The sequence below is a fragment of the Orcinus orca genome, chromosome 16 (genome assembly GCF_937001465.1).
Source record: "Orcinus orca chromosome 16, mOrcOrc1.1, whole genome shotgun sequence".
Classification (NCBI taxonomy): Eukaryota; Metazoa; Chordata; class Mammalia; order Artiodactyla; family Delphinidae; genus Orcinus; species Orcinus orca.
Genome location: NC_064574.1, coordinates 24,198,559 through 24,223,796, shown reverse-complemented (window position 1 = coordinate 24,223,796; position 25,238 = coordinate 24,198,559). Strand labels below are relative to the sequence as shown.

Here is a 25,238-nt window from a genome sequence, read left to right as displayed (position 1 = left end):
AAAATCTGATAAAACTAAAGATTGATTTTTCTTAGTTGACCTAAAACACTTAACAATATTCACTTATTCACAAATATTCATCAAGCAGTTATGGGCCAGGCAGAAGATTACAGAAATGGATGACAGTCCCTGCATTTTAGGGAGGGATATCTAAAAACATCTTTTGTGCAACGGTTACTGACAGTTCTTCCTACCTCATCTACAGAAGAAAATATTCAACTGAAATGATGGAGTGACCATCTACAAAATGGAATAAAAACAGCATGAACGTTGTCGGTGGATTTCAGCACCTGGAACACACTGGCCCACAAAATCAAGTTTCACATCCACAGATTGTACCAACAACCCCCAAACTCACGCAAAAATCAAGTCATTTGGTATGTCAAAGAAAGTGAAAGAAGCCTGAAGTTTTCTGGTATTAGCACATAACAGTATGTTCCAAGTAACTACCACAATGGTTTCTAAAGCTTCACATTTTTCACCTAACAGATATGAACATAAGAAAAATTGAAATTATGCATCACAATCCATAAACAAAATAATCAATATATAATCAAGCATATAAATGATATAAAAATGCATTCCCTGCGTCATTTTTTCCAGCAATAATACTAAGCACATCCTCAACTTTTATATAAACACGCCAAACATTTTTCTTCAAATATTAATTACCATAAATTTTTTTAACCACCTGTAACAGTTCTTCCCAATTGTTTTAATATTCTTGGAAAATGCCTGAGCACAATTTCCTTCCACTAAATCCAGAATCCTCCACGCTATCAAAACTACCAAATTTCAAAACAAATACAACCAGTCTTGTATTATATTTCTATAATTAAAAAACAAAATTCAACAGGAACGGCCTATACATCCAGACTTCTAGGATTTTTTTCTTCAACTGCAAAGGCTCTGAAATGCATCAACAATGTAAACTAGATAACAAAGTCCAAGGCAATTCATGTTGCTAGTACTGCATTTTACAAAAATTATACCATTTACAACCATTCAAGCAAGAAGCTCTAAAAGAAATACTCGTCACAAGTCTCTCCTTCAACAAAACCTTCAGTTGCAATCACATTTTTTTGTTAGTAGCTTATATTGACTGGCATCACTCTAGTCTTAAATAATATAAAATGGTTCCTGCCAACTATCCCAATTTACATTAGGTCATCTCTGGGAATCCGGAGTCAAGGAGGGTTTTAGAGTCCAGAAACCTCTCTTACGGAGCCTGCTATTTTCAGTATACAACTCTCGACAGGTTCAGGGCTGAATAACCGAGAGTAACCCTCACCGGAGCTCAAATTTTTCACTATAAATCACACATTGGAAGCACACATACAGTCCATGCACTTACAATCTAGCAGCTAAGCCTCCTGCACTAGTGACCATCCCCGTCATTACCTGCAGATTCTCAAAGCCCCTTCACCCACTTCACGTGGCCGAAAACTACCACCTCCAGCCTTCAAAAGAGAAACTCAGTTCACTCTCCATCAAAATCACTCAGCCTCCACATCCCACTGGACCTCCTCCTTCTTCGATGCTGGAGGCTCTCTCCCAAGGGACGCGTAAAGGTGATGCTCTTAGCAGCCCCCTCCCTACTCCGGGACCAAGAGGCCCGGGAGGCGGACTCACCCCACGCTACCGGGGCCGGCTTCTCAAATTAACGACACCCCGGAGGGTAAGCCCCGCCCCAACGCTGGGCTTTGGAAGCGTTTCACTGCAACCGCCTCCACCTTAAGGCCAAGAAGGCGGCCAATTCCGACTTCCTTCCTACACTCACGGGAGAGCACCGACTACAGCTCCTTTCCCCCACGTGTGTCCAGAGACTGTAGTCCCCTTTTTCTGGTAGGCCACCGGGGCCTCCATTCCACTTCCGGTGGAGGGAGTGTCCTCACTACGATTATCTCCTCACTTCGGGGCACAGTTAACCTCTGCCCCACGTGGGGGCATAAAGAATCTTGCTCATTCGGGATGTAGTGTATTTTCACTGCAGTTCCCGTTCGTTCGCAGGCCGCTGGGCCACCCAGTTCTGGCCTCCTCCCTCTCAGACCACGGGGGCGTCCTCGCTACGGCCTCGTCCCCTCTTCGGTAGGCAGGCTCCTCCTCTCTTGTGTCCTACTTGCACCCTCTCAGGACCGAGAGGCACAAGCGGCGCCCCAGGCCCCTCGCAGCCATGCCCCGACCCTTCAGCGTAGGGCGCTCACTGCGGCGGGCTCCGAGGCCTCCGAAGGCCCCGCCCCGGGCCACCAAGGGGCGGCTCGAGCCCCGCACAGCCCCGCCCGTTCCGAGGCTGCGGGAGTCTTACCGGGGAGAGCTGCGCGGCACCCGAACCCAGACCCGAGTTACCCCCCGCGCGAGTGCCTCCGCCCCGCGGTCGGTAGCCCCAGCCCGAACGGCTTCCCGGAGCCCAGAGCAGCCACCACCTCTTTCGCCGCTTCACAAGATGGCCGCCGGCCCGCTCCGCAGCTCCGCGTTCCAGAAAGGGCGGGATGGAATGGTTGACGTCACGGGGCGGGGTGGGGCGGCGCAAGCGCGCGGAGGTTCTCGGGTAGCTCCCGGAAGTTGCTTGTGTTTGTGGCAGAGGAGCTCGGCGACTTTTGCTTGCTAGCTCCGCCTTAAGGGAGTGAAGCTGCTTGTTGGAATCCGAACAGTATCTGGCGTTGGGCTTCGTGCAATTGCTTCACTTCTTCGAGCCTCTGCGAAAGGAGGGAAATACTGCCTACCTCGCAGAATTGTATTGAGGATTAAATGGACCACAAAATGGTGCCTAGTTCTACTGATGATGCCCTGACAGAAGAACCAAAATCTGATTCTTTTTTTCCCATTTAAAAATTTCAATCCAGGACTTCCCTGGTGGGGCATTGGTTAAGAATCCGCCCGCCAATGCAGGGAACACGGGTTCGATCCCTGGTCCGGGAAGATCCCACATGCTGAGGAGCAGCTAAGCCTGTGTGCCACAACTACTTGTACCCTCACTTCTGGCTCAGTAAATTCCTTTTTTTTTCTTTCTTTTTTTTTTGCCGCACCACGGCATGCAGGGTCTTAGTTCCCCCACCAGGGATCGAACCCCTGCCCCCTGCCGTGGAAGCGCAGAGTCCTAACCACTGGACTGCCAGGGAAGTCCCTGGCTCAGTAAATTCTTTTACCGCCCGCGTTGCCATCCCCATCGCCACACTCCGCGGCATTTTGGTGGCGGGTAGGGTGCTCTCTCTGCCCTTTCCGATCTGTCTTCCACCACGTAGCGATCAGCCTACTGACTCCAGGCAATTGAAGGTCCCCAGCCTGGGCTACTCCTCGGCGGGAGGTAAAGGCCTGCGGGACGGGACTCCGACTCGCTGTCGACCTAAGGGGTACGTTCTGGAAACGGTCTTTTCGCCTCTTCAACACTGCCTATGGTCTGAGGTCCCTGGAGACCGGGGATTAAAGCGTCCTGGCCGAGGCGACTCTTCCAAAGACCTAAAACCCGGTCCCATACTGAGCGACCATTCCTGCCGGATGGGGTGGCAGTGTCCTTTGGCCCTAGCCTTGGGACTCCTCACTTCCAACGGCTGGCGCAGTCGGCAGCAGCAGCTCGTTGGGGCGAATCCAGGCACACTGTGAGATCCCCTTTCTCTTTACATCCTCCCTTGACGACCGTCCATCCTGATCCGCCAACATCTCCAGGTACTTCAAACGAGTCGCCACAAAACCAGTGAGTTTCCCCCTCTGGGTTGGCCCGAGACCCACTTCCCTTCCTGGTCTTGGGGTGATCGGCCGGGCCTCAGGAAGCCTCTGTCAGACAGAAGGCGCCTCAAGAGGTCCTCTGTTCGGGGGTAGCCCCAGTCTAGAGTGCAACCTCAGGTCCCTCGCGGACAGGGCATGAGGCCTGTTTCCCTCTAGGGATGCCTTTTGTTGTTTGGTTTTGTTTTGTTAATGTTTATTTATTTGGTTGTGCCTGGTCTTAGTTGCAGCAGGCAGGCTCCTTAGTTGCGGCTCGCTGGCTCCTTAGTGGTAGCACGTGGGCTCCTTAGTTGCCGCTGGAACCTGGGTCCCCGGCACTGGGAGCGTGGAGTCTTATCCACTGCGCTACCAGTAAGTCTCTAGAGATGCCTTTTCGGTAGACGCTGTGCCTGGTTAAGGTCCAATATGGGTCTAACACCCTCTATTCTTGCTGACTCACCTTTGGGATGTATTCTTAAAAATTGGACTTGGAAGTTCCCTGGCAGTCCGGTGGTTAGGACTTCGCACTTTCACTGCTGTGGCCCCGGGTTCAATCCCTGGTCTGGGAACAAAGATCCCCAAAGCCTCCCACAAGCCGCACAGTGTGGCCAAAAAAAAAAAAGATTGGATTAAATTTGATTTCCAAACTCTCTCCGACATTTGGTTCCGGATCAGGAGGTCTGGCCTCTCAACAGGTCCCTAAACTATAACACCATCCTGCAGCTTGATCTCTTTTGTCAAAACTCGGGAAGGACTCTGAGGTCCCCTACATTCAGGCCTTCATGGCCCTGTCACAAAACCCCAAATTATGACAAACCTGTCGCATATGCCTCTCCAGATTCTGCCCTCGAAGCCTGACACAGATACTCTCCAACATCCCTCCTTTAATCTCCCACGCACTCCTCTTAACCCACTCCCCTCCTACCGCTCCCCATTCCTATCCCGACACCCTCTCACCTTCCCACCCCCGTTCAGGTGCCTCATATCTGAACACCCTCAACCCCCTGAAAATCTCTTGCCTCTCCATGAGGTGGCCAATGGAGAAAAGGGCACTATTCAAGTTCACATCCCCTTGCCTATGTCTGACTTGTCACAAATCAAAACTAAATTGGGATCTTTTGGTTGGGACCCCACCAATTTTATTCGGGAATTCAGAGGAACTCACGGTGGCTTTCGATCTGACCTGACAGGACATCTATGTTGTCTTGACCACCTGTTGTACCCTAGAGGAAAAGTCCTGTATTTGGTCCCTAGGGTGGGCTTGGGCAGATGAAGCACATGCCTGCACCCCTGACAATGCCCATCCACCTGGGGCTGTCCCTGACACAGAACCAAATTGGACATATCAGGCCACCGACACAGGGCCTACATAAGGACAAGGCCGCTGAGATTACATGATTACCTGCCTAATTGAGGGGATGAAAAAGGCTGTCATCAAGCCAGTAACTTACAACAAACTTCATGAAATAACCCAGGACTTCTCTGAAAACCCTACCTTATTTCAAGCCCGCTTAGCTGAAACTATGCATAAATACACAAACCTAAACCCTGAGAGTCCAGAGGGACTAGCTATTCTGGCCGTTCACTTTACCAGCCAAGCTTTACCTGATATCAGACAAAACTCCAAAAACTTGGGCTTCCCTGGTGGCGCAGTGGTTGGGAGTCCGCCTGCCGAGGCAGGGGACGCGGGTTCGTGCCCCAGTCGGGGAGAATCCCACGTGCCGCGGAGCGGCTGGGTCCGTGAGCCATGGCCGCTGGGCCTGCGCTTCCGGAGCCTGTGCTCCGTGGCGGGAGAGGCCACAGCAGTGAGAGGCCCGCGTACCACAAAAAAAAAAAAAAAAAACTCCAAAAACTTGAACAGGGACCCCAAATTCCCTTTGCCGTCCTATTAGATACGGCCTTCAAGGTCTTTAATAACCGGGAGGAGGCCTCGAGAGTCCAAAGGGCTAAATGGGAAGATGAAAGAGGTAAACAAACAGCAGGCCCAATACATGGCAACCGCAATTGTTAGCTTGCTGTCCATTTCGGGCACCCCCATGGCTTGTCCCAGCCAACCAAAGGGGACAGCCGCCCTGGCCCATTCCTGCTTCCACTGCAGCCAACCAGGGCTCTTCAGTTGGGAATGTTCCAAGCCTCTAGGGCCTTGTCTCAACCGCAAGCAACGTGGCCACTGGAAACGCGACTGTCCCTCTCTCCCTCAAGGGGGAGGGCCATCCCCCACTCAAAGGCCCCATGCGCCACAGGGAGGTCCCCAAGCCCCAAGGGCCCCTTCCCAGGGACAAATGCCCTTGACGCCCAAGGGTGACCAGAAGAGACCATAAAAGAAGCCCAGTTTCTCTCCCCCAGCAGACCCCCTCTTGGTCTCGCCTGCTGCTCCCTTGCAGTGTATTCAATAAATCTCGCTTTCTACCCTCACTTCTGACCCAGTAAATTCTTTTATCACCTGCGTTGCCAGCCCCATCGCCGCACTCCACGGCAATAATGCCATCAGCAGCAACATGGATGGACCTAGAGATTATCATACTAAGCAAAGTAAGTCAGAAAGAGAAAGACAAATACCATATATTACTTATATGTGGAATCTAAAATATGACACGAATGAACGTATCTACGAAACAGAAACAGACTTACAGACATAGAGAACAGACTTGTGGTTGCCAAGGGTGGGGGGGCGAGGATTGGGAGTTCGGGATTAGCAGATGCAAACTAGTATGTATAGGATGGATAAACAACAAGGTCCTACTGTATAGCACAGGGAACTATATTCAATATCCTGTGATAAACCATAATGGAAAAGAATATGAGAAAGAGTATATATATGTTTAACTGAGTAACTTTGCTGTACAGCAGAAATTAACACAACATTGTAAATCAACTATACTTCAATAAAATTTTTAAAAATATCTGTGTGATGTACTCTAAAATTTTTTCTCTCACCCTTTCTAGTGCTGGTAACATCCCACCTGTGGTTTCAGACCCACAAATGGAAAAATTCTACTCTAGCTATTTTGGCCTTCTCTCAGTTTCTCAAACACACCGTGTTTCTTTATGCCTCAGGCCCTTTGCTCTTGCTGTTCCTTCTTATTCCTCACTCATCCCTAGCTCTTTCGATGGCTAGAAATCATGTTTTTTGCTTAACACCTGCTCAAAAAAATCTTTCCTGGTACACCCAGCATGGTAGGTTTTCTCCATTACTTCCCCTTACCACTCTATTTCTGCCACAGCACTCATCACAATCTATAATAGCCTTTTTGTTTAATTCTTACTTTCTGTCTACTAGAATGAAAGCTCAATGAGGGTCCTTTTTGATCCTGTTAACCAGTTTATCCCCAATATCCAGAATAATGTCAGGCACCTGAGAGGCATGCACATTGTTGACGGAAGAGATAGGCAAGCAGACTCAGCTATGGAAATCAAGTGGAGTGGTAGTCTTACTCCACAATTCCCAAGTACAGATTGGAATTCTCCCTGAGCCTCTCATAAAGTCACAGAATAAATAGAGGAAGGTGATTTTATTTCTCTAATTTGCAAATTAACAATTTTTTTAAAAGAAACAAATTAGTACAATAATAGGTAGAGTCATACACGTATTTCTGGCTCCATTAGGTCAAAAGAAAAGAAGGACAAGAACACAAAGGAGACAAGCCTTCTAAGAAACTTGCTGTTCAGTCTATAGTCAATATGAAAAGGTAGCCTTTGGAGCCACGAAAAAGATGAAATCGTAGATGATTATGCTTGATTCTGAAGGAGTCAATCTCTCTGAGCAGCAGTAAGCAACAACTCAAATGTCCAAGTAGAGCATCAGGGTCCCTGAACAAAGAGCCTTCTTCTGGTTCCTCGGGCTCCCCCCACCAAGGGTATGGGCTCCCCAAACAGTAGCAATATCATTCATAGCAAATGTCCCTCCTGTTTCAGGATGAGAACATCCACTCACTACAAGACTACAGAAGGACTCCTGGAGAGAAATGGGTAGTGTTCCCCACCAAAGGAGCTGAGGCTGGAGAAAGATAGTTTTCTCATGTTTCTGTCTTGGAAGCAGGCCAATGCTGAAGTCAACCGGGCTATACCAATTCTGGTGTGAACATGGAGCAGCCACTGGGTGTAACAAGGTACCTGGCTGTGCATGGGTTGATGAGGCAGGAGACACCAGGCCAGCACAAAGTCAGAGGCCCACTCTTCTAGTGTTGGGTCCACTTGATGCTCTTGAGGTCAATGCCATCCTGCACCATCTCCCAGAGAGGGCTGCCAAAGAGAAGAGGTATTTGGATGAGTGAAGGCTTAGGAAGCAGCCAGCACTGGCTACTAGGCTGTAAGCCTTGACTTGCCTCCATCTGCTCTTGTCTCTCCTCTACCTCCTTGCCCTGACAGACCCCAACACAAGAGGTTATCAAGTCTTTCTCAGCTATATGTAAGCAACAACTACTGAAGCCCACATGCCACAACTACTGAAGCCCGTGCACCTAGAGCCTGTGCTCCGCAACAAGAGAAGCCCCTGCTCGCCGCTGCTATAGAAAGGCAACACGCAGCAAAGAAGACCCCACGCGGCCAAAAAAAAACAACCAAAAAACCCCTAAAGAACTGAATAAATTCAGATGTTTTTCATTATTTAATTAAATTTTATTTATTTGGCTGCATGGCTTGTAGGATCTTAGTTCCCTGACCAGGGATTGAACCCATGCCCCCTGCAGTGGAAGTGCAGAGTCTTTTTTTCTTTTTTTTTTTGAACAGAGAACAGGAGTATTTATTTATTTATTTTAAAATTTATTTATTTATTTATTTATTTTTGGCTGTGTTGGGTCTTCGTTTCTGTGCGAGGGCTTTCTCTAGTTGTGGCAAGTGGGGGCCACTCTTCATCACAGTGCGCGGACCTCTCACTATCGCGGCCTCTCTTGTTGCGGAGCACAGGCTCCAGACGCGCAGGCTCAGTAGTTGTGGCTCACGGGCCTAGTTGCTCCGCGGCACGTGGGATCTTCCCAGACCAGGGCTCGAACCCGTGCCCCCTGCATTAGCAGGCAGATTCTCAACCACTGCACCACCAGGGAAGCCCTGAAGTGCAGAGTCTTAACCACTGGACCGCCAGGGAATTCCCCGTTATTTTATTTTATTTATTTATTTATTTAAAATTTTTTTAATTTATTTTTATTTTTGGCTGTGTTGGGTCTTCGTTGCTGTGTGTGGGCTTTCTCTAGTTGTGGCGAGTGGGGCTCTGTTGTGGTGCGCGGGCTTCTCACTGCGGTGGCTTCTTTTGTTGCAGAGTACAGGCTCTAGGCGCTCAGGCTTCAGTAGTTGTGGCTCGCGGGCTCTAGAGCGCAGGCTCAGTAGTTGTGGCGCACGGGCTTAGTTGCTCCGCGGCATGTGGGATATTCCCGGACCAGGGCCCAAACCCGTGTCCCCTGCATTGGCAGGCGGATTCTTAACCACTGCGCCACCAGGGAAGTCCAGTTCTTTAGTTTTTAAAGACACCTTTTCATACTCTGAAAACAAGTAGCCAAGAGGATCCACTTTCCTGCTTTGTGGTATCTCTAAATCCTAAAATTCAAGGATTCTCAAACTTTAATTTCTGGCAGTGTGAATACACAGCCTAAGGATAAGAGAGGAGCCAGCACAGCAATTTCTTCCAAAGGGTCTCTGGTGCAATAGTGCATACCTCATTTCTCGAAGACGCTTCACATGGTAAATGCACTTCTCCACTGTGTAGTCTACTTCCTCCTCTGTAGTGAAACGGCCAATTCCAAACCTGAAAAAGACACAGAGAGGAGCTCTGCATCAGACCTGTGGCACCAGGGTAAATTCATTCAGCAAATACTCAATGAGGATCTACTCCACAAAAGACATGGAGAGAACATTGTCCTTCCCCTAGAGGGCAGAGTTTCTGCGAACATGGTCTGTGCGCCACCTGAGAATCACTCTAGAAGTTTCCTACTCCTCCTCCAAACCTAATGAATCAGAATCTCTAGTGTGGCACTCAGACCTCTTCATCTTTCACAGACTTCCCAGGTGACAGTCAATAAGGTCTGCAAAACACTGCTCGAGAAACTTTCATGAAGAATGAAGAAGGGATAAGTTTAACTAAATTGAGGAAGACTCTAACAGGAGAAGAATAATACAAAAGAGGATGCCTTCCATAAATGCTGCAGCTCAAATGACTGACCTGATAGAAGAGTGAGCTAAATCCTCATCAGTGCCAATTGCTCGAAGGACGTAAGAGGGCTCCAGGGATGCAGAGGTGCAGGCGCTGAGGAGAAAGACACAGAGCCTTGCTCAGTTCAGCAATAAATCTGCTTTTGGCCACAAACCTCCAGTCTTGCTCCCACCCCCAGACCCCTGGAGTCATACCATGGAGACAAAAGAGACATTCTAATCTGACACAGCGAAAGGGCCAGACGCTGCTAGCTGCTCTGGCCCCTGTGAAGGATAACCTCCTTGAGAAGGACACTGCCAAAGCATGACAGAGCATGATACCACGTGAGCTAGGTGTGACACCAAGAGGTCACCAGCAGAGCACCAGGTGCTCACTCCCCTACAACCAAATGCATTATCTGTACAGGCCTGGACAGCAGCTAAACCCTTGGTGGCCTCTGAAGCATCCTTGAACTCTGGAGGCCTGTAACAGAACTACCAGAATAACACTAGAACAGATACATGCATCTCCTGGGACCACAAAAGGCACAAAACTCTACCACAGGAGGCCCTCCTAGGGTGGCAAACTTTAGCCTGTGCCCAGTCAGCTAAAAATAGGTGCTTACAAAATGACTTTTACTCTCAACTAAGAGCTCTTGTGCCTGTCATCTCCACAATGGGAAGCTTATTAACCTAACACTTAAAGCCAGACTAACTGGTCCTGCCACAGTCCCTGTCTATCCAATCCAACTCACCTTCCCGAGGATAAGGCAACATCCTTGAGTGCCATCAGCAGACTCTCCCCTTCCACATATGCAAAGGAGAGGTTGATACAGCCTGGAAGAGTGAATTACTATGAGAGAAGGCTCAGAGTCTCCAGCTCTTCCAGATGGGGACAGAATGGGCACGTCTGTACCTGGGTAATGGTGCTCAGGGTCCCCATTCATCACCACGTCTGGAAGGCTCTTCATTATCTTCCGTGTCAGTCGTTCTGCTAACTTGGAGATCCGCTTGTGGTCATACTGAGGAGCAGGCAAGGGAGGACTAAGCATAGTGACCATTAACAGCTCAGAAACACACAGGACGAGGAGCCCTGCCCGGTGCCCAGAAGTGACTGGGCATCTGACCCACCTATTGCCCTGTGTTGCTCATGGAGACCACTGTATCCCCAGCACTGAGCACAGAGATGCTCAATAACTGGACAGATGGTTTCAATAACCCAGAATAAATGAGCTGATAACTACTGAAGGGCCTGGATTTTGGAGCCCATAACACCTCCCTCAATAAGATGCCAGCAGCACTGGGACAAAGATGGTTTTCTTAAACCTCCTCTTCTGGCAAAGATCTGACCCAGTCATGCCCAGAAGCCTCAACACAGGAGACCCAGCACAGGGGAAGAATCTGTGGGAGGGAACTGCTCTCTGCATACCTCCATCTCTTGCTGTGCCACCTCACACGCAGCCCCTAGCCCCACCACCAAGGGTGTTGGGACTGTCCCAGACCGCATGCCCCGCTCCTGCCCCCCTCCACTCTGCAGGGCCTCCACACGCACACGGGGCCGGCGGCGAATGTAGATGGCACCAACCCCTGGGAAACAAAGTTTATTACAAAAAAAGAGAAAAAGGAAAATGCAGATGAAACAATATATCACTTTTCAAAGGGGTCAAAATATTCTTTCAACTTTTCTGTAAGCTTGACATTTTTCAAAAAAAAAAGATTGGGGAAAAGAAGAAACAGCAGCAAAAGCATAATATTTATCAAAATTATTTTGTACCAGAAGGAGTGACAGCCAAAATGGTTTAAAGTAGCTCCCTATGCATGTATAAAATGACATCATGCAATGCAGCATTATTCATAATAGCAAAAAATTGGAAACAACTTAGATGTCCATAATCAGGAAAATGGGCAAATAAATTATGGTACATCCATGCCTGAAATTCAAAGGAGGTGTATAAAAGAATGAGGAAGCTCCTGTACTACCACTATAAAATCTCCAAGATACATTGTTAGAACACTGGTGAAATGTGATAATGTCTGTACTTCAGTTTAAAAAAATTAAAGATGCATTGTTAGGTGAAGATGCAATGAGTGTAGTATGCTACTGTTTGAGTAAAAAGGGGAAGGGGGGAAGTATATATGTGATTATGAATGTATTTATTTATTTATTTTTGGCCACGTTGGGTCTTGGTTGCCGTGCATGGGCTTTCTCTAGTTGCGGTGGGCGGGGCCTACTCTTTGTTGTGGTGTGCGGGCTTCTCATTGCGGTGGCTACTGTTGTGGAGCACGGGCTCTAGGTGGCGCGGGCTTCAATAGTTGTGGCACGCGGGCTCAGCAGCTGTGGCTCGTGGGCTCTAGAGCGCAGGCGCAGTAGTTTCAGTGCACGGGCTTAGCTGCTCCACGGCATGTGGGATCTTCCCAGACCAGGGCTCAAACCCGTGTCCCCTACACTGGCAGGCAGATTCCTAAACACTGTGCCACCAGGGAAGTCCCATATATGTGATTATAAATGCATAAAATAGTTCTAGAAAAATACTCAAGAAACTGTCTCCCTAGGGGGAACTGCATGGCTTAGAGACAGAGGTGAGAGACTTTCCACAGTGTACTTTTTTGCAGCTTTTGAATTTTGAACCATATTACCTTGTCTAAATAGAATAAAAATTTTTAATTTAAAAAAAAATTAAAACCTTGAGGGGAAAAAAAGGGGAGAAGTCAGAATGGAAGTAAAAATTAGCATAATCTCCTAGGGTCTATCAAAACTTAAAAATGTATACAACTTGTGACTCAGCAAATCTGTTTATAGGAATTTCATACCAAAATATGAGCATGAATGTACAAAGATATTCACTAAGTAGCCAAGGGTTTTGAATAGAGTGAGCACTTGCTGAAGGTCACCTTCTCCCTCACAGAACAACTACTGACTTATTGAGGCAGAGACTACAGGTACCATAGCAAGTAAGGCAATGGTTCCCAAATTTATTATGAAGGACCCTAGTTTTAAAATAATTTATGTGCCAAACTGCATTTATTAAGAAATATTTCATTTCCCCATTAAAAAAAAATCAAATTCAAGTATCCTACACTGTCTGAATCTCTGCAGTTCCCAGGTTCAGAGAGTCAGTGCTCAGATACTACATCTGGATAGTGAAGGATACAATGTTATCTAAATCTATTTAGATCCTGAGTTCAACAAGCAAGAGTTTGGATAGTGAGGGATACCTGTACACATTTACGTGCTGATCAGAGCTTCTGCTCAATATGAGTTAATTTTATCAAAACAGATTTATGTACCAAAAAAGCCAATAAGCCAATTTTAGTTAAAGATAGAACACCAGTTGGGCTTACAAAAACACTCTTTACAACCTCTGGGGGCCTTTAGAAGAAGCCCCTCTTATATACTTCCAGGAGTTATCACACCTTTTTCCACAAGGTGTACATCCAGATGACACACCCCGCAGACACAGCAAGCGTACTGGCATAACCAACCACCACAGGCCCTCACCCAAGAGACAGAGAAGGAGTTGTTCATTTTGGATGGCTACCTCCATAAAATAGAGGACAATAGTCTCTTCCCAAAGATTGGGGTGCAGAGGCAGAATTCCAGCTAGAAAACATTCCTAGGCCAATAGGACCACAGGAAACAGACAAGTATCCTTGAGAGATTAATAGGAGCAAAGACTACTAAAACTAGGAACAAACACCAAGAAACATAAAAGCCCATACAATCTTCCCCTAAGGCTAAAGCAAGACACGAGGGAATGAAGAACTCAAAGAATATTGATCTGCAAATCACAGTGGGGTAGACAAGATAACTGGACTTATCCAGCTCATTTGATATGACAAAACCTTTGTTCCTCAACCAAATTAACATCTACATGAAAGTATTTTCTAGAGACCAGTGAAGAATGGCCTGCTATATAGTAACTGCTAGAAGCTACCAATAAGCACATGTTCCTAGCTATTGCTAAATGACACTTGCATTCTGCAGGGCACTCTGAATATACAATTTCCTCTGAGAGCAGTGCGAGTGCCCAATGAGTCCCAGGAACACCTGTCAAAGAGTTTGCCGGGAGGTCCAGAGAGGAGGAACTCTAGGAGGGGCTAGTACCTTTCGGACCATAGATTTTGTGACCACTGATGCTCATGAGATCAATTTTCATGTCGTTGACGTCAAGTGGGATTTTTCCAACAGCCTGGGCTGCATCAGTATGGAAATACACCTTTCTGGAACTGCAAATGTGCCCTGAGAAAACAACAAAGGGGAAGAACCAGAGCACAATGTTAGGAAGTAACCTGGCAGTGGTCCCACAATGTACCATGAGATCTAAGGCAAAATTATACATGGCATTGGCCACTAGCCACATAGTAAATCACTTCTCTCTCTTTCTGTCTCTGTCTCTCATTCTCAGCTCTAGTGTCCTTGACTAGAATAAAAAAGAGCAAGTGCAAAACACCCAATCAAAACACCCCCGATATTCTGATTCATAAGACTCTTCCTACCTCATTAACACTGGCCTTTCAATATATCAGATTAACTTTTAGATCCTTTTGATTTAAAAGAAGCAAAGATTAACAGATCTATTTGCTAATGTACCTAAGAGGTTACAGGGCGAGTGCCTCTGGCTCTATGAGCATAGTAAAGAGATGTTCTAAAACAAAAAAGGTAAAAGAGGAAGAGAAAAAAGGTGGACGTTTTTTGTTTTGTTTTCTGCACCAAGTGCAATAAAATGAAAACAACATAAAGGGTACTACACCTGGATTCAAATACTAGCTGTGCTATTTACAATATGTCCTTGATCAAGGAACTGAAGCTCTCTCTCTCTTAGTTTCCTTACCTCATTCTATAAAGTGTTACAGCTTCTAGTCCAGTCCTGCTCCTCAGATGGATCTCAGTGGTGGGCAAGCGTCAGGGTCCACCCATGATACTCACCTATTTCTGCAATGGGTTGCTTCACTCCAATCTCATTGTTCACAGTCATGACTGAGACCAGACTGGTATCCGGCTGGATGGCAGCTTCTAGTTCCTAAGAACATCAGGAGTAAGGAAACTATATAGTACCAACAAAGTCCTCCCTAACTCAGAATGTATGCAAGCTTAGTCTTGATGAAAAGGGGCCTTTCACTACACACCTACCGGAGTGGGTAAAATTAAAATAGTGACAACACAAAATGCTGGCGAGGAGGCAACGAAACTGGATCACTCATATACTACTGGTGGGAACCTAAAATGGTACAACCACCTGAAAAACAGTTTGGTAGTTTTTGTTTCTTATAAAACTAAACATGAAATTACCATATGACCCAGTAGTTGCACTCTTGGGCATTACCTCAGGGAAATGTAAACTTAAATTCACACCAAAAAACCGACACATAAATGTTCATGGTAGCTTTATTCATAATAGCCAAAACCTAAAAACAACCCAGATGTCCTTCAACAGGTAAATGGTTAAAGAAACTGTGTACTTCCATTACATGGAATACTATTCAGCAATAAAAAGGTACAGACTACTGAGACATGCAACAACTTAAATGACTCGCCAAAGACTTATGCTAAATTAAAAGAGCCAATCCCAAAAGGTTACGTACTATATTATTCCATTTACGTAACATTATTGAAAAGACAAAATTAAAGAAATGGAGATCAAATTAGTGGTTTTAAAAGAAGACCATGGGACTTCCCTGGTGGTCCAGTGGTAAAGAATCCGCCTTACAATGCAGGCGGATCTGATCTGGGTTTGATCCGTGGTCAGGGAACTAAGATCCCACATGCCATGGGCAACTAAGCCCATGCACCACAACTACCGAGCTCGCGCGCCCTGGAGCCTGCGTGCCACAACTAGAGAAGAGAAAACCCGCAGGCCGCAACTAGAGAGAAGCCCGCGCACCACAATGAACAGCCTGCGCACCACAACAAAAGATCCTGCATGCCTCAACAAAGATCCTGCGTGCCACAACTAAGGCCCGACGCAGCCAAAATTAAAATAATTAATTAATTAATCAATCTTTAAAAAAAAAAGACCATGAAGCGTCATTGTAGTGATAGTTACAATGAAACTACACATGTGATGAAACTGCATAGAGCTAAACACACACACAAGTGTGTACAAGTAAAACTGGGGAAATCAGAGCAAGATGGATAGATTCTATCAACATCAATATCCTGGTTGTAATATTATACTATACTTCTGTAAGATGTTATCATTAAGGGAAACTGATAGAGGGTACATGAGATCTCTCTGTATTACTTCTGACAACTGCATGAGAATCTATAATTATTTAAAAATTAAAAGTTTAATAAAAAAAAAGAGGGGGAGCCTTTCCTACATAAGGTTGTCAGAGTAAAAAGCAGCAAAGAACAAAGTAAGTAGTAAAAAAACAAGGCTACTATTTTCAACACTGAGGTAGGGACCACATTTGACTAAAATATTTATCTTAAAGAAACTAGTAATCAACCTCCCAACATCTATTATACTTTCCCTGACACTGGTCTAATGTAGGTTCTCAATGTTATGTTTCTCTCAGTTTCTTGTTTACTTCCTTTATTGCATATATCCCAATTCATAATTATTTCATTTATGTGTTTGTTTACATGTTAACTGTCCCCTTCACTAGAATATAAGCTCCTTGAAGGCAGGGACTAACATCCTACTTAATGGTGAAAGCTTTCATCTAAGATCAGGAAGAAAACAAGGGTATCTGCTCTCACCACTTTTATTCAACTGGGCAAAAAAAAGAAATAAAAGCCCTCCAGGTTGCAAAGAAAATAGTAAAATTATCTCTATTTGCACATCACAGGGATCTGTCCAGGGATGGATTTGTCTAGGGATGTCTAGGGATGCTGATATCCAAAATTTGGTGGAGAAGATACTCGGACCCAAAATTGACATATAAAGATATGGGCCAAAAAGGGAAATATTATTCACAAAAACTACACCTACTCTTTTGAAGGATGAGAAACATCAGTGCAGGGAGAAGGAGGCCAGAGCTTTCCCGCGATGGCTGTCACACAGACCAGGAAGCACCAAAAAAGCTGAGAAACAAATCTTCAGCAAAAAAGGAGGATGGTACACACTCAAGGGGAACATACTCTGAGTCACACTGCAAGGCATATTTCTCTAAACCCCTCCGTCACCATTAGATCTAGTCCTTCAAGCTCCAGCTGAGGCTGAAGAGATAGATTTATAGGCTGAAGCCAGGCTCCTATTTTGTCCCTCTTACCTTCAGGTCGATGATCCCACTCTTCTTCACTGGGAGGTAGGTGACCTGAAAGCCCTCAGCTTCCAGTGAACGGCAGGAGTCCAAGACACATTTGTGTTCTGTCTGCGTGGTGATCAAGTGCTTTTTCCGTGATCTGTAGAACCTGGCCACCCCCTAGAAATTGGCAGTGGTGAAAGGAAGAAGAATATACTCAGAGAGACAGCAGTGACTTCCATCCTAGTTGTAGGGAGTAAGTGGACAAGGGCAGTATGCTCCAACATCAATTATCTGACACCAATTGCATGTCCTATAATTCAATTTAATTCTGACACTAACTATCCCAAATTAGCGCAAATCCCACAGGTTAAGGGCCTCAGTTCCGCAAGACTGCCTCCACTTCAGATGCCAGCCGTAAGGCCTGGGTGTCACAAGTCACCCACCCATACTTCCCCAGCTGGCTACAAATACAGGGCTTCCCACAGTCCCCTAAGGTTCAATAATTCTCTGTGATTCACAGAACTCAATGAAAACACTATATTACTATCATAGCTTTATCACAAAGGATACAACCCAGGAACAGCCAAATGGAAGAGATGCACAGGGTGAGTTCTGGGGCAGGGAGGGGCACAGAGTTTCCATGCCCTCTCCCCGTAAATCTAAGAATGCCACCTTCCAGTACAACCATGAGTTTGCCAACCTGGAAGCTCCTCTGAGTTTTGTTTTCCAGAGTTTTTATGGGGGTTTCATAACACAGGCACAACTGCTTAAATCATTGGCCATATGACCGGACTCAATCTCCAGCCCCCCTCTCTTCCCCAGATGAAAGTTACAACTCTCTAATCACATTCTTGGTCCTTCTGGAGTGGCCAGCATGTCCCTTGAAACTATCTAAGGGCCCACCATGAATCACTTCATCACCAGAAACTCAGGTATGGCAAAGGGGCTTGTTATGAATAACAAAACACATTCCTAGCATTCAGGAAACTGCAAGGTTTTAGAAGCCCTGTGCCAGGAACACAGGACAAAGACCAAATATATTTTTTATTGTACCATAGGTGGAAAATGGGGAACATTGCTATCCTTGCATCCCAGGAAAAATCTGTCTCTTTTATTTCTATTTAAATACAAAACATGCAAATATGGTGATACCCAAAGCTGGCAGTGCAGAAGTGAAACTCATAGACGCATTCCTTGCTGATAGCATTATTTACACTATAATCTCTTCAGAAATCATTTACAAAGATGTCTTAAAAGCTGAATTCACACTCTTTACTGTGATTCCTCTTTTGGGAATTTACCTTAGGGCAGCGGTCCCCAACCTTTTTGGCCCAGGGACCGGTTTCATGGAAGACAGTTCTTCCATGGATGGGGGGGGCGGGCAGGGTTCAGGCAGTAATGAGAGCGATGGCGAGCGGCAGATGAAGCTTCACTCGCTCGCCCGTCTGCCGCTCATCTCCTGCTGTGCAGCCTGGTTCATAGACCGGTAGCAGTCCATGGCCCAGGGGTTGGGGACCCCTGCCTTAGGGAAATATTTCAAAGGATAGATGAAGCTTTAGAGACAAAATATGCTTTAGTTATATTTACAATCCTTAAAAAAATAGAAAGATTAAACACCAACAACAGAGAAATGAACAGTAAACTGCAATAACACAACTCCATGAAAAAGAATATAGTTAGTTATATTAAAAACTATCGAGTTTGAAATGGAAAAACATAGGATATGTTATTAATGGTTACAGAAGAATAAATGTAGCATGCTACAATATGTGAAAATATTAAAAGCAAATTCATATGTATGTATAATTTGTTTTCTAGAACAATACTAAACAGACTTGAGGTCAGAATAGGGGAGGAAGAAGTGGAAGACCTACACTTTATTTTAAACCTTTCCATAGGGTTAAAAAAAAAAAATCTCACCACATATGCATGAATTCCTTTAAAAAAATTAAAATAAATAAAATGTGCAACCCAGTCCCTCCCAGAGCTTATAAGAATACTACTTTAAAAGCAGAATATGAAACTAATTAGGCCAAAATTATAACTACATAAAAACTGTATGTTCTTGAGGACAAGGAACATAAAAATGAAAACATTAGAAGTTCCCTCCCCACCTCCTATCTCACTTACCCAAAGTGTTGAATCCTCTAATACCAGACAGATATTTACTCTACCCGTCCAGGAGACCAGAGGAAAGCTGTCGCAACTACTCTAGCAATCCTTGGCCTCTAGGTTTGGGAATCTGTGGAAACCTTCAAAGCAAACATTTTCTAAGTTCTGAAAATGCTCCCCATTCCAGAAACCATTCTCATCTTTGGAGAGACCACACCCCTGGCTCTGTGGCCTCTGCAGTCCCAAGGAAGGATACCTTCCTTCTAAAGGGATCAGGCAGAGTACTGATGACTCTGGAACCTGGCCCATGTCTAGGCCTCCTTTACTCAGTCCAAGGTCAGAAAAAGCCATACTGGCAACACAGGTGAGAGACAGTGGTGAGAGAGGGTAGAGCCAGAGTTGAACCTACAGCAGCCCACAATTTATCAGAGCCTTGGTATTTACACAAGTGACCCTGGCAACCAGACCCAGTCAGACGTTTTTATGTTCTGTGAAACACCGACATGACTACTGAGACTGGAATTTTACTTTTGTTAGCACCGAAGATCGGTAGGTCCTAAGGATAGAGTGACTAATCTCAGAATGGGTGATCAAGTGAATGTCTGCAGAAGGCACCACAGCAACCAGTACAAAACGGGGACATCTAAAGAAAACAGGAGGAACTTGCTGCAGACAGATCTCATCAGAAAGAAAGGGAAGGCTGAGAGGAAGGCAGCCCTGAAATCACAGATATGTGTGAAGCTGGTAACAAGAAGCAGAGAAATATATCCAATTACAAGTGTATTCTGGACTTCACTGTGACTAGATCAAAAGGACGGGGAAAAGGGTTGAGTCACCATTATTTACTCTTTGAAGTAGTTGCCGTCCAAAACACCACATGGTTGATGGTCCAAGAGCCACCTCCTTTCCTATCCAACTACCTCACTGAACTCAGTTCAACAGGAGCAAAGACTTAAGATAGAGTAGACTGCAAAGGGCTGAAGGAAGCAACAAATCAGAAAGAGTATGTGTCTGTATTTTCTTCACAATAGGGTGAAAGTGGGTAGCTGGGAAATATATATGAGCCTAAATGATGGCAGGACACCACCTCCCAGGTCAGGAAAGCCCAGATATGCCCTTTGGTTCCCTTCTCTTACCTTAATTGCTATGTTGTTGGATTCAGTAGCGCCACTAGTGAAGATAATCTCACGAGGATCAGCCCCAATCAGAGATGCTACTTGCTGCAAGCCAAGAAACAAAAATAAGTAGCATCAGTTCCCTAGGCAGGAATGCAGCTGCAGAGACAACTAAGACAAAGGTCTGGAGCAAGAAGAGCTCCACTGTATTCTATCAACTGCTCAAGAAGCAGCTCTGTACCCACTAGAATCAGACAAGGGGATATACTCAGCTACATCCCAGATCCCAGGCTCTTTTCCAGCCCAATACAAAATAATAACTTTGGTGTTTTTGAAAAAGCACTTATTGAGCTCTTAGCATGTATACGCATCATGTTAATAAACACATCACCAGGGCTTCCCTGGTGGCGCAGTGGTTGAGAATCTGCCTGCCAATGCAGGGGACATGGGTTCAAGCCCTGGTCTGGGAAGATCCCACATGCCGCGGAGCAACTAGGCCCGTGAGCCACAACTACTGAGCCTGCGCGTCTGGAGCCTGTGCTCTGCAACAAGAGAGGCCGCGACAGTGAGAGGCCCGCACACCGTGATGAAGAGTGGACCCCGCTCGCTGCAACCAGAGAAAGCCCGCGCGCAGAAACGACAACCCAACACAGCCAAAAATAAATAAATAAATAAATATATAAACACGTCACCAGAATTGTCTGATTTAATCCACCCAATAACCCCAAGAAGTAGGAACTACTACAATTTCTATTTTCTTTTTCTTTCTTTCTTTTTTTGGCCATGTTGGGCGGATTGCAGGATCTTAGTTCCCCAACCAGGGATCGAACCCAGGCCCTTCCCAATCTCCATTTTCAGTGTGAGGAAACTGAGGCTTCGAGAAATCAGATAACTTGCCAAAGGTCACTTAGCTAGGAAATGTGGGAACTAATCAAATGCCTTCAGAGGGACTCCAAAGGCCTGTTCTTTGAATCTCTTCCTGAGAGAGCCCCAAGCCATTTCCACCTCCACCCACAGCTACAAAAAAAGAAATGCCTCCCACAGGCCACTGACCCTCTGACATCAGAACCTCCTGGAGTCCTCTGTACTAACCTGGCGAGCACGTTCCATGGCTGCCTCACTCTCCCAGCCATAAGCATGTGTCCGGGAATGTGGGTTCCCATAGTAGTTGACTAGGTAAGGGAGCATGGCATCAAGCACCCGAGGGTCCTGAGCATAACAGAATAGATCAGTCTCCTTGAGCCCACAGTTTACTCGGGCCCCACTCCATCCCCTGAGACCTGCCCAACCTGCCTCAGCACACTCCCAACCCTTCAGACCCTGCCTAGATTAGGCCTCAAACATTCTTCCATCCCCTCAGGTACTAACCAAATGTTAGCCTAATATACTCCCCTACCAACCCATCTTAAATCAGATTATTCTACCATCTGCTCAGATAATCTACAAACATTGCCCTGTTCTGATAGCCGTGTCTGCAGGTGTTTCCACTCCTGCCAAGAAATGTGATCTACGAGAGCCCAGGACATGACAGAGTCCACATGTTGATGAAAACGTGCATTAATATTCAAGTGTTTATCATGCACCAGGCGCTGTTCTAAGGGCTACTTTATGTCTTTTAACCTATTTAATTCTTGCCCAAATTCACGTAGTAAGTAGCAATCCGGCTAATTCCAGAGCCTATGCTTTTAACTACTACCAGAGTGCCTGCACTGAGTGATGTGTCCAAGATCAATAGCTAGTAAGTAGTAAAGCCATTTCTAGAGGATTACAGCTTAAGCCTCCTGACTCCTGGCTCATTGCTTTTCCCAACACACAGTTCTCAATGGCTCTTACTTCTACAGGGATTCAGCCATTTCTGTGCATTGCCACTTCTACAATATAATTCCTAAAAACAGCTTGGGGAAAGCTGCCCCTCGATCCTTACCAGAGGAGTTGTAGCTTGCACATCCATATACAGAGGTCGCAGCACTGATTCCGCCTCCGGAGCAGTGGCTGCATCTGAGGGAACAGCAGACTGGGGAGCATGGTCTACAACTGACAAAAAATAGAACGGAGTGGCCACGTGAGAGGATGCAACTCTGCACACAGGGCATCCAAGACAGCAGAAGGTAAAAGCTGGATGGAGGTGAGATAAATTTAAGGGGTGCTGAGGTCGAATCTCAGTGGAAAAGGAAACAAAACATCAGAAAACTTGAGCCAACTGTAAAAAGAGGTAAGGGAGAGAGACAGGGTTCTTGGAGGGGGGTGCTGAGACAACATTCAAATTGCATAGTTGGGAGTGAGGAGACCTCTGAAAGGGCAAAGCCACTGAGAAGGAATGTGGAGACGGTATGTAAGATCTCCTTCAAAGGTTACTGGCTGGACGACTGGCATCTCTAAAATTCGGCCAGGAAAGGTCCGAAGGCCGAGCATCAAGGGCTCTGAGGGCCTGCAGGGAAGGATCTGAAGTGCGGGAGGGGGGCGCGCGGCGAAGTCAACCGTTCGCAGGGCCGGCATGAGAAAGTTTGAGGGGTGCAGCCAAGAGGAAGGGTCAGAGGGTCTGGGTAGCGGGCGGAAGAGGGAGGCTCCTGAATACGCAGGTGCGTCCCCACGCCCAGGGGAGAGATCCTCGCCTCCGGGGAAGTGGCAGCGAGCGAGCCCCGGAGCGTACCGCGCAGGCGCAGCCCCCGAGTGGGTGCCTTCGCCCTCGGCCACAGAGCGGCGGGGGCGGCCGCGGCCACCAGCCTCCAAGAGGTTCTCAGTAGCATCATCTCGGTGGCAGCCCTGCGCCCGAAGCGGCTGCCGTCCCCAGCTACAGGCCCCCGGAAGTACTACTCCGCGCCCCGGAAGCGGTTCCTCTGGCCGCGAGTGCGCTCCGCCTCGCGTTCCGTGTGAGACGTGGAGCTGCGCGACCAAGGCCGCGAGCAAGGTAAGGTGGGGGCACCGTGGCGCGGGGACTCGAACGCTCAGCGGGTGATGGAGCCGGGCTACACCCTTCTTTTCCTTCCCGGATTTCCCCGAACCCTCCGGCCTGCTCCCTGCCCCACCTCCTACGCCCCCTGCCCGACTCGGGCTGGCGGCTAGGCCCACACTCCCCAAGCCTTCGAACTCCGCAGATGCCGGTGGCCGTGGGCCCCTATGGACAGTCACAGCCAAGCTGCTTCGACCGCGTGAAGATGGGCTTTGTGATGGGTTGCGCCGTGGGCATGGCAGCCGGGGCGCTCTTCGGCACCTTTTCCTGTCTCAGGTGAGGGGCATGGGCCGTGATCTCTGGGCGGGACTACCGGACTTTCCCGCCCCACTCGGCCTGCCGCTGGAATAGAGCCTACTTCTTTCCAATTCCCTCGCTGCCCTATAACGAGCGAGACTGATTTCCTAACCACCTTCAGTCTGGGAGGACAGGTTGGAAGCCTAAATGGTTGAGAATATGAGCTCTGACTCAAACCACTCAATGGCCCCTTACTCATTTTGTAACCTTAGGCAAGTTGGAGCCTGGGTTTCAAGTGTAAAATGAGGTCAGTAACCTCTACATCATATAGAGTTATAAGGCTCAAATCAGAGCACACTTAGCACACAATCTGGCACGTGTTAAGTGCTCAATAAAAGGCTGTTCTTACCGTCTTCCTGCTGTTAATATATTTCCAATTGCGCATAGCGAAACAAACGATTAAATTTACTGGGAACAGGATGTAGAAATTAAGCAGATAAACTCTACACCCTGTCATTTCCACACATAAAAGAGACTATTCCCATTTTTCCAGATTGTAAATTATCATTTACTGAGCACTTACTGTCAGTCACGGTGCTAAATGCCGTTATCACGACAGGGCTGTGAATGCTGTGCTCCTCATTTTACACTTGACACAGCCTGTAAATTGCATTCTTAGTTCTTGAACCCACGTCTTACATCCCTATCATTGTTTTAACACTAGGAAACCGTCTAAAAGACAGATGTCTTATTGGATCATAAACCAGCACAAAAAAATGGTTTCCCTGTCCATGTACTTTATACTGCTTCTGTTGCCTCCCACAAACAGAAGTCAGTTGATACATTCATCAGAATCCACCTAGAGACCCTAACGGACCCTTTTCCTTGGCATTACACAACCCATATGGGAAGCGAAAATATCCTGCCAGACTTCAGCAGTGCCCATTATAAACACAAATTGTAAAAGGGCAGTTAATGTTCCCTGCATTTTTGTTCCCAATTGGCCCCATCTTGGTTTCCTCCTCTCAGGATCGGAATGCGGGGTCGGGAGCTGATGGGCGGCATCGGGAAAACCATGATGCAGAGTGGCGGCACCTTTGGCACATTCATGGCCATTGGGATGGGCATCCGGTGCTAATCAGGGCAGTGGTTGCCCACAACATCCACCCCCTCCCATCATTCCCAGCCCATGTACTATAATAAAACAAGTCTGAGTATTCTGAGTTTCTGTTAGAAGCATTTTTTCTCTCAGCCTGTTACCCAGCTCGGTTAGAGATCTTTGCAGGTGAGCTAGTGAGGTTTGGTGTCTTGTTTCACAAGACCTTTCTGTTAATCCAAAGTTGGGGGGACTTCCCTGGTGGTCCAGTGGCTAAGACTAGGTGCTCCCAATGCAGGGGACCCGGGTTTGATCCCTGCTCAGGGAACTAGATCCCACATGCCACCACGAAGACCCAGCGCAGCCATAAGTACTTTTTAAAAAAAGTTTAGAATGATTCTGCATACCTGGGACTTTTCATAGATTCTAATAAATCCTTATTATTCAACCCTTTAAGGTTGATGCTATTAGTTTTTCACCTTTAAAATGTTAAGTCTAGATTTTCCTTAAGGTCACAAGGTTAGCTATTACATTGTTCACCTAAAAATTGTCCTTCAGATATGACTTGATCAGAAAAAAGAACAAATTCAAACCAACTAACCTCTCAGCTTCATGAATCCCAGATAATTTTCTAACCAGCCACCAGTGAAGATGTAAACTTTACCAACTGACCCCCCCCATTCTATTAATTGGCTTAAGGTAGTTTCATTTCCCTCAC

General features: G+C 46.6%; 3 protein-coding genes across 13 annotated transcripts in view; 1 reads left to right on the top strand and 2 right to left on the bottom strand.

The window, feature by feature from the left end:
- LOC101287059 (RNA-binding protein 12) overlaps nucleotides 1–2,487 on the bottom strand; it is a 38,433-nt gene extending 35,946 nt beyond the window's left edge. For 2 of the 10 annotated variants that reach the window (XM_033433615.2, XM_012534165.3), the window contains exon 1: nucleotides 2,306–2,463. The gene's annotated coding sequence lies outside the window, so the exon portion shown is untranslated. Of the gene's footprint in view, nucleotides 1–2,305 lie in introns of all 10 variants that reach the window. The other 8 variants (XM_033433612.2, XM_049698889.1, XM_033433613.2 and 5 more) reach the window with 8 other exon arrangements.
- Nucleotides 2,488–7,194: 4,707 nt separating this feature from the next.
- On the bottom strand, nucleotides 7,195–23,022 carry NFS1 (NFS1 cysteine desulfurase). The gene is made up of 13 exons (XM_004272784.4): nucleotides 22,888–23,022; nucleotides 22,162–22,271; nucleotides 21,330–21,446; nucleotides 20,259–20,342; nucleotides 17,035–17,187; nucleotides 14,747–14,840; nucleotides 13,925–14,059; nucleotides 11,249–11,406; nucleotides 10,736–10,841; nucleotides 10,575–10,656; nucleotides 9,851–9,934; nucleotides 9,347–9,436; nucleotides 7,195–7,941 (listed from the first exon to the last, which is right to left on the bottom strand). The coding sequence occupies exons 1-13, from the start codon at nucleotides 22,985–22,987 to the stop codon at nucleotides 7,878–7,880; spliced, it is 1,377 nt and encodes a 458-aa protein (XP_004272832.2). The 5' UTR covers nucleotides 22,988–23,022; the 3' UTR covers nucleotides 7,195–7,877.
- ROMO1 (reactive oxygen species modulator 1) lies at nucleotides 23,012–24,641 on the top strand. 2 transcript variants are annotated; one of them, XM_004272786.4, is made up of 3 exons: nucleotides 23,012–23,145; nucleotides 23,333–23,463; nucleotides 24,454–24,641. In XM_004272786.4, exons 2-3 carry the CDS (start codon nucleotides 23,333–23,335, stop codon nucleotides 24,560–24,562), a joined length of 240 nt encoding a protein of 79 aa, XP_004272834.1. In that variant the 5' UTR covers nucleotides 23,012–23,145; the 3' UTR covers nucleotides 24,563–24,641. The 2 variants fall into 2 exon arrangements, with proteins under 2 accessions (XP_004272834.1, XP_049554871.1); XM_049698914.1 differs by having other exon boundaries at nucleotides 23,014–23,145; nucleotides 23,317–23,463.
- The last annotated feature ends 597 nt before the right edge of the window (nucleotides 24,642–25,238 follow it).